The sequence below is a fragment of the Sphaeramia orbicularis genome, chromosome 6, assembly GCF_902148855.1.
Source record: "Sphaeramia orbicularis chromosome 6, fSphaOr1.1, whole genome shotgun sequence".
Classification (NCBI taxonomy): Eukaryota; Metazoa; Chordata; class Actinopteri; order Kurtiformes; family Apogonidae; genus Sphaeramia; species Sphaeramia orbicularis.
The window spans coordinates 2,299,002-2,311,501 of NC_043962.1; the positions used below are offsets into that span (position 1 = coordinate 2,299,002).

Genomic DNA, 12,500 nt, shown 5'->3' on the forward strand with positions numbered 1-12,500 from the left:
AACCCTTTGCTCTCTGTGTGAATATAAAGTTTGTGTTGGAGTCTGTGTTGTGATAGGAGCCACATATTTACTGATGTTAGCTAACAGCATTTCTATGCTAACACTAGTGTTACACAATGTTGTGGCTGTAGAGGAGCAGAGGACTGAAGAAAGTCCAACTGGACCCCTCAGTGACACCAGAACCAGTGAACAGACTGAAACAGCAGAACCAGTGCATGGACTGAAACAGCAGAACCAGTGCATGGACTGAAACAGCAGAACCACAGTGAGTCTGAAGGAGGAAGAGTGGGTCCACCTACAGCACAACCACACACACAATACACACACTATACATACTATACACACTATAGCACAACCACACACAACACACACATGATACATACAATATATACAATACACACAATACACACAACACACACTACACATACAATACACACACAATACACACTATACACACAACACAAACAATAAACACTATACACACAACACACACTACACATACAATACACACACAATACACACTATACACACAACACAAACAATAAACACTATACACACAACACACACAATACACACTATACACACAATACACACAACACACACAATAAACACTATACACACAATACACACAACACACAGAGGGATTTAGAAAAAAAAAACAAAAAAAAAACCAGGAAGCAGTGAAGAGTTCCTCCTTTCTGTGAACAAACCACTTTGCTGTTGAGTGTGTGTGTGTGTGTGTGTGTGTGTGTGTGTGTGTGTGTGTCAGTAACAGCAGTTATTAGTAAAGCAGCTTGAACAAAGCCATGCACTTTGAACTCCTAATGTTGGACAAACTAAAACTGAACCCCAACCCTTGACTGGACTAACTAACTAACTAACTAACTAACTAACTATCTATCTATCTATCTATCTATCTATCTATCTATCTATCTATCTATCTATCTATCTATCTATCTATCTATCTATCTATCTATCTATCTATCTATCTATTTATCTATTTATTTATTTATTTATTTATGTTCTTAACCCTAATCCTAGACTGGACTATTTCTTTCTTTCTTTCTCAACCCTAACCCTAGACTGGACTATTCATTTAGTAATTTATTTTTCTTAACCCTAACCTTGGACTGCATTATTTATTTATTTCTTAACCCTAACCTTTGACTGTATTATTTATTTATTCATTCATTCATTTTTTTCTTAACCCTAACCTTGGACTGTATTTTTTATTTATTTATTTCTTAACCCTAACCTTGGACTGTTTTATTTATTTATTTTCTTAACCCTAACCTTTGACTTATTTATTTATTTATTTATTCATTCATTCATTCATTCATTCATTTTTATTTCTTAACCCTAACCTTTGACTTATTTATTTATTTATTTATTTATTTATTCATTCATTTTTATTTCTTAACCCTAACCTTTGACTGTATTATTTATTTACTTATTTCTTAACCCTAACCTTTGACTGTATTAAATACTGCAGAAGTACGAGCAGGAGTTTATATAAATGACTATTTTCAACAACAGTGCAATACAGTCTGAGGTGTAGAAGGACTAAGTGAGTGTGAAAAGTGCACATTAAAGGTTCTGTACATGTTTATTCTGTTTGACATCTGTGTCTAAATGATAACAGCTGACAGTGGCAGCTCTACAGGGAACCAAATATGAGCAAAGACTGAGGTTAGTGGAAAGAAAAGCAGGAAAAGTACCACTAAAAGAATAACAAATCCAATCAGATGGAAAGAAAAGCAGGAAAAGTACCACTAAAAGAATAACAAATCCAATCAGATGGAAAGAAAAGCAGGAAAAGTACCACTAAAAGAATAAAAAAATCCAATCAGACTGAGTGTTTCTTCACTTTTCCCTTTCAGGAGCTCATGGGTCCACCATAACCTCCTCAGACCCAGGAAATGTCAGCACAGTACCAGCTTCTTTTGTTTTTTATTCAATAAGTGCCTATATTGGAAACATCATGAGGCAACAGTTTTTCAGATGCAGTTTTTAACATTTTTATGGAATGTCCTTTGTGGTGGACAGTTTTCTTTTTTTGGTTAAAGTTGTGAAACTCTTGTCCACAAATGTGGACAGAAAACCCATAGCTGGGTCTGAGGAGGATAAATAATTCACTAGTGCATTTTCTGATGAACGCACAAAAACACATTTAGGTTGAACTTTAAAAATATCAATGAACCGAAACCCTTCAAACAAAGAGCCAAGTGAAGAAAAACCAAGACTACAATCAGGAATTTAGATTGAACACCAAAGAACGGATCGAGTTGAAAGCAGGTTCTCTTTAGACAAAGGACGAAAGAACGGATTCAACAACCAATCAGAAGAGAGGAAGGAGGTAAAACAGATTTAAGAAAAAACAGATGGAGGTAAAGTCACACGCACGCACGCACACACACACGCACACACACACACACACACACAACCAAAGAGACACTGCTCTCAACTTCTGCTGACTACACATAGACCTATCAGGAGGGTTCATACCTGTCTGTGGGCGGAGCATCTGCAGAGGATCTGACTGCTGATTGGTTAGAGAGGAGACAGTCGGTGGCGAGAGTGACAGGAGGAGTGGAAGGAGCCAGAGATGCTGCAGGGGCGGAGCTTAAGAGCAGGAACAGCAAATGCCAGGGACATGGCTACATCCCAGTCCACACGTGGGAACCCCCCCCCAAAAACAAAACAAAAAACACAACATACATACACGCAAACATGGTTTTAGCGCTGGAGAGAACGTTTTTAGCAGGAGGGCGGGACTTCCTGTCCGCCAGAGAAGGTGTGTTTGTGCACGTGTGACTTTGATTTGACAAGAGGCAGAAAAAAAAAGACACACGGAGAGAAGCAGCTGATGAACTGAAGGAAGGGAACAGCAGACAGGAAGTAGTGTTTGGTATGAGATGTGTGTGTATATGTGAGCACGAATGCACCGTAATGAACACCTGCCAGAATAAATACACACAAATACACAGAGGGGACACCGTTAGCATGAGGCCGTTTCTATGTTCAAATATTCGGACTCTGAATCTGTCATCTTCAGCACAAAAAAATACAGGTTCAGATTCCACAAAAATATGAACCTGAAGTTTATGATGAGAATTATGGGTCATTTTAACATGATTATGTCTGTTACTAAATTGTCCTTATTTTTCTTTGTGCCATTTTAATTTTCGGTTGTTGATGTTATTCTTTTTTCTTTTCAGGTGTAAACAAACTCATCATGTAATTGTACTTTTTTCACCTGTAAAACAACACAAATACATGAAGTTGACACCGTTAGCGTGAGGCTGTCACGCCACTGTTTGGTTTTTATCAAATCTGTAAATATTATTGTGTTTTTGAATGAATTCAGGAAACACTCATCTCGAGTGGGAAGTGCCCATATTTGGAAAAGAGGGCGGAGTTGGAGAAGACCCTTGTACCCCTGTTGTCCTGTAGTTCTGTACCCCTGTACCCTTGTACCCCTGCAGTCCTGTATCCTCGTACCCCTGTACTCTTGTACCCCTGTAGTCCTGTATCCTCGTACCCCTGTACCCTTGTACCCCTGCAGTCCTATACCCTCGTACCCCTGTACTCTTGTACCCCTGTAGTCCTGTATCCTCGTACCCCTGTACCCTTGTACCCCTGCAGTCCTATACCCTCGTACCCCTGTACTTTTGTACCCCTGTAGTCCTGTATCCTCGTACCCCTGTACTCTTGTACCCCTGCAGTCCTGTACCCTCGTACCCCTGTACTCTTGTACCCCTGTAGTCCTGTATCCTTGTACCCCTGTAGTCCTGTACCCTTGTAGTCCTGTACCCCTGAACTCGTGTACTCTTGTACCCCTGTACTTTTGTATCCCTGTACCCCTGTAGTCCTGGACCCCTGTACACCTGTAGTCCTGGTTTAATGCATTAGTGAGTCCAGTGTGTGTGTTTTGTGTTGTTGTTGTGTTCTAACACACCCTGTGGTTCCAGTTTCTGATGCAGGTGCAGTCGGTCCACAGTGTTTCCAAACTGCACATGCATTGATCCTAAACACTGGCCTATATTTGGACCCACATACGCAGCAGTCGATCAATTATTAAAGAACAACAACAGAAACTCTGTGCACCTCTTAAATGTCTGTGTATGTGGGGCTTGTATGTGGGGGGTGGGGGCTGTGATGGATACTGCCTCTGCTCATCTGACGTTCCTCTGGAGCTCCCAGCTCAGAGGGGGGGGGTTGATGACATCTGCATAAATAGAGCAGCTGCTGAACACTAGTTCCATCCTGGAATTCTCTGCGGATCCACGTCAGGATTATAAATAGCGGTGAGCACTATGAATTCAAATCAGCTTATTTGCTTTTTAGGCGTCGCAGCAGCAGCAGCATCTTTTCCAGGCACGTGGTGGTTGTGTGGCCTTTGTCAGAGGAAACACCCAGTTTTCAGTCTGATGGGGGGGGTTTACAATGTGCAAAACAGGCTGTAGAAACCCAGGTTTGGTTCTCATTTGACTCGTCCTCACTTCGTTATGTCCAGTATATAACAGTAAACACCTGTGAGTTCATTAAACCCAGAACTTGAATATGTGAAACAGGTCCATATTTGGCCCAAATGTACAGTTTAAGGCAGTGGAACAGGTCCTGGACGACCACATGTACACCTCATGTATTTGAAACGGAGCATCTGCTTTGGCTGGAGCAGATAGAAGAACACATGAACACAGGAAACCTATGGATGGACAAAGAAGAACCCTGTTCCAGCCCAGAGCAGAGCCTTCAGTGACTGGACAGGTCATTTATGTGTGTGTGTGTGTGTGGTGGGGGGTGGGGTGGTGGTGGTGGTGGTGGTGGTGGTGGGGGGGGGGGGGTACAGCCCACATCCACATGGACCATTTGCTCTTACCGTGGTCTCGTCCTCATGCAGAACCTGGTCGTATCCGCTGAGTGCCACGCAGAAGATGATGGCTGTGACGTCCTCGAAACAGTGGATCCACTTCTTCCTCTCTGACCTCTGACCTCCCACATCGAACAGCCTGGGGGGGGGGGGGGGGGCACAGACAGAATACATACAGAAAATGATTTAACATATTTAAAAGATTCATGAAGTATAAAGTGTGGGAATTTTATATATTCATATATTATATTGTATTATATCATATCAGATCACTATATTACTATAACTAACTAACTAACTGCAGTTGCAGATGCTCAGACCCAGTCACCACTATATAGACCTGGTCAAAGTCAAACAGCTGTTTCTAACCCATCAGCTTCAACCACTAAAGGTCTCAAATATCCGACCTAGTTGACGGAACCATTGGAAGGAAATAATCAATATGACTAACACACTTTTCTAAATATGAATACATACAACTGTGTTTGATAAGATCAGTATATATAAACACACTATGAACAGGCTGACAGACGGTATGTAAACACAGAATTAAAGCTAACAGAAGCTAATGTAGCTAACCTATGCTAACTGTCACCAATAGCCCACTCAGCAGAAGCCAAAGCCTCCTATTAGCCTGCTAAGAAATAATCCACAGACCAACCATGGACAGACTGACTAGAGGAACAGGATGTGTTCTAGGGCTAACTTTGTAAAGGTCTGGGTCCAGTGAAAGGAACCGGGTCATGTAAGTGCCGGATGTGAAGGTGGGCTGATGGGCTCCACCCAGTCCAGGAACACTGGGTCCCCTCCTCCCACATGCTAAAGCACTGCCAGGAAAAGCCGATAAGATTCAGGGAAAAAGAGCCTGTGTCCCGCCCACTCCACTGGAAACGACCCCCTGCAGAACATCATTCAACACAACACTTCATTGTGTTTAAAGTGACCGTATTTAAACATATACTAAGGAATGCATTTTGTGTACAAGGAAGATGGAAAAGTAAAAGTAAAACAAACATCAGATGTGGAGTGGAACAGCAGATTCACCCCGAAAAACAACTGGGAGTCTAGAGGTGAAGAACCTCTGCTTTGTGACTATTAGTATATCCATTATTCATGTGTGTGTGTGTAAATATATATATATACAGGGTGGGGAAGCAAAATGTACAATGAACATTTAGTTGTTTTTTCTCAGCAGACACTACGTCAGTTGTTTTGAACCCAAACATATACTGATGTCATAATCATACCTAACACTATTATCCATACCTTTTCACAAACTTTTGCCCATATGAGTAATCAGGAAAGCAAACGTCAAAGAGTGTGTGATTTGCTGAATGCACTCGTCACACCAAAGGAGATTTCCAAAATAGTTGGAGTGTCCATAAAGACTGTTTATAATGGAAAGAAGAGAATGACTATGAGCAAAACTATTACCAGAAAGTCTGGAGGATACTATTAAAGAAGAATGGGAGAAGTTGTCACCCCAATATTTGAGGAACACTTGCGCAAGTTTCAGGAAGCGTGTGAAGGCAGTTATTGAGAAAGAAGGAGGACACATAGAATAAAAACATTTTCTATTATGGACATTTTCTTGTGGCAAATAAATTCTCATGACTTTCAGTAAACTAATTGGTCATACACTGTCTTTCAATCCCTGCCTCAAAATATTGTAAATTTTGCTTCCCCACCCTGTGTGTGTATATATATATATATATATATATATATATATATATATATATGAGCATTTATGTATATATGTATATGAATATAGGCAGTAATATGGTAATTTGATAAATCAGAGGTGAGAAGCCCATCCCTCCCCATTCTTGTGTCATTTCTCCTCCCTCTCCTCCTCCAATCCCAGAATGCCCCTCCCTCCTCTCTGTCATGGTTCCCACTGTTCCTTCCTTTAATCTAATTCTGTCTCATTTCAGAGGCGGACCATCAGAAATGTAGACACTTGGTGAAAGCGTCTAATTAAATTAACTGAAGTGGAGACAGGAGGAGAAGACCAATGAGCAGAGGGACTGGGAGGGGCAGAAGGACTGGGAGGGAGGAGCAGAGGGACTGGGAGGGGCAGAGGGACTGGGAGGGAGGAGCAGAGGGACTGGGAGGGGCAGAGCTGCTGACAGGAACAGCACTGTGACCCCACTGTGACCCCACTGACCTGAAGTGGAGGTTTTTGAAGGTAAAGTGTGTCTCCACGATGCCTGTGGTCTTCACTCTGGTCCTCAGGATGTCCTGCTCTGTGGGTTGGTAGTCCGATGCTCCGATCCGGTCTAGGCTGTCTAAGTAACTGAAATAAAAAAAAGACACAAAGAGCACATGAGCAGAGATTCTCACACACACACACACACACACACACACACACACACACACACACACACACACAGTTCTGATGTACTATGAACCTCAGTTAATGAGATCCAAAACTATCAGACTCACATGTGTTTGTTGACACTAGAACATGTCTGTCCTATTGATCTGTCACAGCTGATCAACTCAAATGAACCTGAACTAATGCCAACAGGTCACAGTCTGGGAGACGGTCCTGTTTAAAGGAGGGGTTAGTGTGTCCTACTGGTTGTCATGGAGACAGTCCACTGTATAAACTGCTGTGGGATCCACCAGCACTAACGGAACAGAGACTGGAATGACCCAGAAGAACAGGAACCCATGGAGGAACTGGGACTGGACCCACATCAGCACCTAGAACATCTACAAGTTCTCCAGGTGCATTGTGGGTAGAACATATGTCTGTATTAGTTCATGTAGAAGTTCTCCAGGTTCATTGTGGATAGAACATACATCTGTATTAGTTCATGTGGAAGTTCTCCAGGTGCATTGTGGGTAGAACACACGTCTGTATTAGTTCATGTAGAAGCTCTCCTGGTGCATTGTGGGTAGAACATACATCTGTATTAGTTCATGTAGAAGTTCTCCAGGTGGACTGTGGGTAGAACATACGTCTGTATTAGTTCATGTAGAAGTTCTCCTGGTGCATTGTGGGTAGAACATACATCTGTATTAGTTCATAGAAGTTCTCCAGGTGCATTGTGGGTAGAACATACGTCTGTATTATTTGTTCTTGGGTCGTTCCATAAATGTTGATGTGATCAGAACAGATTGGTTGTGGGCATTCCCTTTGGTTGGGCCTAAGCCCCGCCTCCTCAGTAGGGGTGTAAGAAAATATCGGTTGTGCAATATATTGTGATATTTCATTTTATGATACTGTATTGATATTAAAAAATACTAAATCAATATTTTTAGGTATTTATTTAAACGAGTATTTTGCTCTGTTGTTTGTACTAAAAAGGCAGTACTGTGATATTGCAGGTCATGCATGTAGTTTATTTTTTTAATGGATAACACCGTTTTGTTAAATACTGGCTATTTCAATCATCCTTAAAGCATTTTTTACCGTCTGAAAGAAGCAGAGGGTAGTTCCTTTGTTGGGATCACTCAAAAATAATGTTATGATGTTGGATGATTAAGTGACTGAACACTATACATTCATTTCACAACTAACAGAATATGAACATTTGAGCAGGATCTGAAACTGTAATGTCTGTAAACATCATTTTATGTATTTATTTATTTATTACTAGGGGCATTGTACCCGTGGCTAAAACGCCCTCCTGTGGTGCAACAGCGGCATTGTGTGCAAACGCCCTCCCGTGCTGCAACATCAATCGAACACGGACGGGACACCGGTCACAGAACGTGCATTATAGTAGGATTATCATTAAAACAAAATTTCGTTTTTACAGAGGAAAGTTTTGTGATATAGTATTAAATCCTGTTGTGATCAAATAAAAATGTGTTTAGTATTTGCACATATTTCTGGTATTATTAAAGTTTTCCAGGAAATAATATCCTAGAGGAAGAAACAAAACAAACAAAAAATATTGCCTTGTTAACAGTATCGTGATATATCATGACATATCGTATTGTGGTCCTAATATTGTGATTTGTACCGTATCACCAGATTCTTGCCAATACACAGCCCTACTCCTCAGCCAGTTTAGGGCGGAGCTGTTCCAGTTCAAACCTGCCTTTCAGGCCAGATCAGTACAGATGCAGAATCAGCCACTGGAACCAGGTTTAGGTTCAGGTTCAGGTTCAGGTTCAGGTTTGGTCACACACATTCCACTACACACATCCATATTTCCATCTACTCCTCCAGTACTGGTGTGGGTTCTGTCACAAACGCCCAGATTTCAGATTCTTCAGGACAAAGCTGGACCACTTTAGTCTATTTGACAGATGGAACCCTCAGCACGTCCTGTTAGTAGATCACTTTGCACATGTTTTTAACCAAACCTTGAATAAGTCAGACCTTTAGTGTGAACTATGACCCACTGGTGTAAACACTGCAGGTCCACACGACTGTTTTTACATGAATTCAAGGACGTCTACGATAGAACATCTGTCCATCTGGTGGCAGAAAGGCTGAAATGGAAAGGAAACCACACATACACACACATATGAAACCACACAAACACACACATATCAAACCACACAAACACACACATATCAAACCACACAAACACACACATATCAAACCACACATCCATCCATCCATCCATTCTCTTCCGCTTATCCGGGGCCGGGTCGCGGGGGTAACAGTCTAAGCAGGGATGCCCAGACTTCCCTCTCCTCAGACTCCTCCTCCAGCTCTTCCGGGGGGATCCCGAGGCGTTCCCAGGCCAGCCGAGAGACATAGTCTCTCCAGCGTGTCCTGGGTCTTCCCCGAGGTCTCCTCCCGGTGGGACATGCCCGGAACACCTCCCCTGGGAGGCGTCCAGGAGGCATCCGAAACAGATGCCTGATCCACCTCAGCTGGCCCCTCTCGACGCGGAGGAGCAGCGGCTCTACTCCGAGCTCCTCCCTGGTGACTGAGCTCCTCCCCCTATCCCTAAGGGTGCGCCCAGCCACCCTGCGGAGGAAACTCATTTGGACCGCTTGTATCCGGGATCTTGTCCTTTCGGTCATGACCCAAAGCTCATGACCATAGGTGAGGGTAGGAACGTAGACTGACCGGTAAATCGAGAGCTTCGCCTCTCAGCTCAGCTCCTTCTTCACCACAACCGACCGGTACAGCGACTGCATCACTGCAGACGCTGCACCGACCCGTCTGTCAATCTCACGCTCCATCCTTCCCTCACTGTGAACAAGACCCCGAGATACTTAAACTCCTCCACTTGGGGCAGAGACTCCCCACCGAACGGGGAAAGGGCAGACCACCTTTTTCCGGTCGAGAACCATGGCCTTGATGGTTCTCAAACCACACAAACACACACATATCCAACCACACAAACACACATATCAAACCACACAAACACACACATATGAAACCACACAAACACACACATATAAAACCACACAAACACACACATATGAAACCACACAAACACACACATATCAAACCACACAAACACACACATATGAAACCACACAAACACACACATAAAACCACACAAAAACACACATATGAAACCAGACAAACACACACATGAAACCACACAAACACAAATATGAAACCACACAAACACACACATATGAAACCACACAAACACACACATATGAAACCACACAAACACACACATATGAAACCACACAAAAACACACATATGAAACCACACAAACACACACATATGAAACCACACAAACACACATATGAAACCACACATACACACACATATATGAAACCACACAAACACACACATAAAACCACACAAAAACACACATATGAAACCAGACAAACACACACATGAAACCACACAAACACACACATAAAACCACACAAAAACACACATTGGAAACCAGACAAACACACACATATGAAACCACACAAACACACACATATGAAACCACACAAACACACACATATGAAACCACACAAACACACACATATAAAACCACACAAAAACACACATATGAAACCACACATACACACATATGAAACCACACAAACACACACATAAAACCACACAAACACACACATGAAACCACACAAACACACACATAAAACCACACAAACACACACATATGAAACCACACAAACACACACATAAAAAACCACACAAAAACACACATATGAAACCACACAAACACACACATATGAAACCACACAAACACACACATAAAAAACCACACAAACAGCCACATATGAAACCAGACAAACACACACATATGAAACCACACAAAAACACACATATGAAACCACACAAACACACACATATGAAACCACACAAACACACATGAAACCACACAAACACACACATATGAAACCACACAAACACTCATGAAACCACACAAACACACACATATGAAACCACACAAACACACACATATGAAACCACACAAACACACACATATGAAACCAGACAAACACACACATATGAAACCACACAAACACACACATATGAAACCACACAAACACACATGAAACCACACAAACACACACATATGAAACCACACAAACACAAACATATGAAACCATACAAACACACACATATGAAACCACACAAACACACATGAAACCACACAAACACACACATATGAAACCACACAAACACATACATATGAAACCACACAAACACACACATATGAAACCACACAAACACACATGAAACCACACAAACACACACATATGAAACCACACAAACACAAACATATGAAACCACACAAACACACACATATGAAACCACACAAACACACACATATAAAACCACACAAAAACACACATATGAAACCACACAAAAACACACATATGAAACCACACAAACACACACATATGAAACCACACAAACACAAACATATGAAACCACACAAACACACACATATGAAACCACACAAACACAAACATATGAAACCACACAAACACACACATATGAAACCACACAAACACACACATATAAAACCACACAAACACACACATATAAAACCACACAAAAACACACATATGAAACCACACAAAAACACACATATGAAACCACAAAAACACACATATGAAACCACACAAACACACACATATGAAACCACACAAACACAAACATATGAAACCACACAAACACACACATATGAAACCACACAAACACACACATATAAAACCACACAAAAACACACATATGAAACCACACAAACACACACATATGAAACCACACAAACACACACATATCAAACCACACAAACACACACATATCAAACCACACAAACACACACATATAAAACCACACAAACACACACATATCAAACCACACAAACACACACATATCAAACCACACAAACACACACATATAAAACCACACAAACACACACATATGAAACCACACAAACACACACATATGAAACCACACAAAGACACATATATGAAACCACACAAACACACACATATAAAACCACACACACACATATGAAACCACACAAACACAAACATGAAACCACACAAACACACACATATGAAACCACACAAACACACACATAAAACCACACAAACACACACATATGAAACCACACAAACACAAACATGAAACCACACAAACACACACATATGAAACCACACAAACACACACATAAAACCACACAAACACACACATATGAAACCACACAAACCCAAACATGA

At 41.5% G+C, this 12,500-nt stretch overlaps 1 protein-coding gene and 1 pseudogene across 2 annotated transcripts in view; both read right to left on the reverse strand.

The window, feature by feature from the left end:
- Positions 1 to 12,500, reverse strand: part of LOC115421684 (CCR4-NOT transcription complex subunit 1-like) — a 969,367-nt pseudogene that overhangs the window by 208,125 nt on the left and 748,742 nt on the right.
- The window catches only part of gnao1a (guanine nucleotide binding protein (G protein), alpha activating activity polypeptide O, a), a 91,150-nt gene that overhangs the window by 10,123 nt on the left and 68,527 nt on the right, over positions 1 to 12,500 (reverse strand). For both annotated transcript variants that reach the window (XM_030137679.1, XM_030137680.1), the window contains exons 5-6: positions 7,041 to 7,169; positions 4,883 to 5,012 (exon numbers count right to left, since the gene is read on the reverse strand). In XM_030137679.1, the coding sequence (XP_029993539.1) occupies positions 4,883 to 5,012; positions 7,041 to 7,169 (259 nt within the window). The remainder of the gene's footprint in view (positions 1 to 4,882; positions 5,013 to 7,040; positions 7,170 to 12,500) is intronic.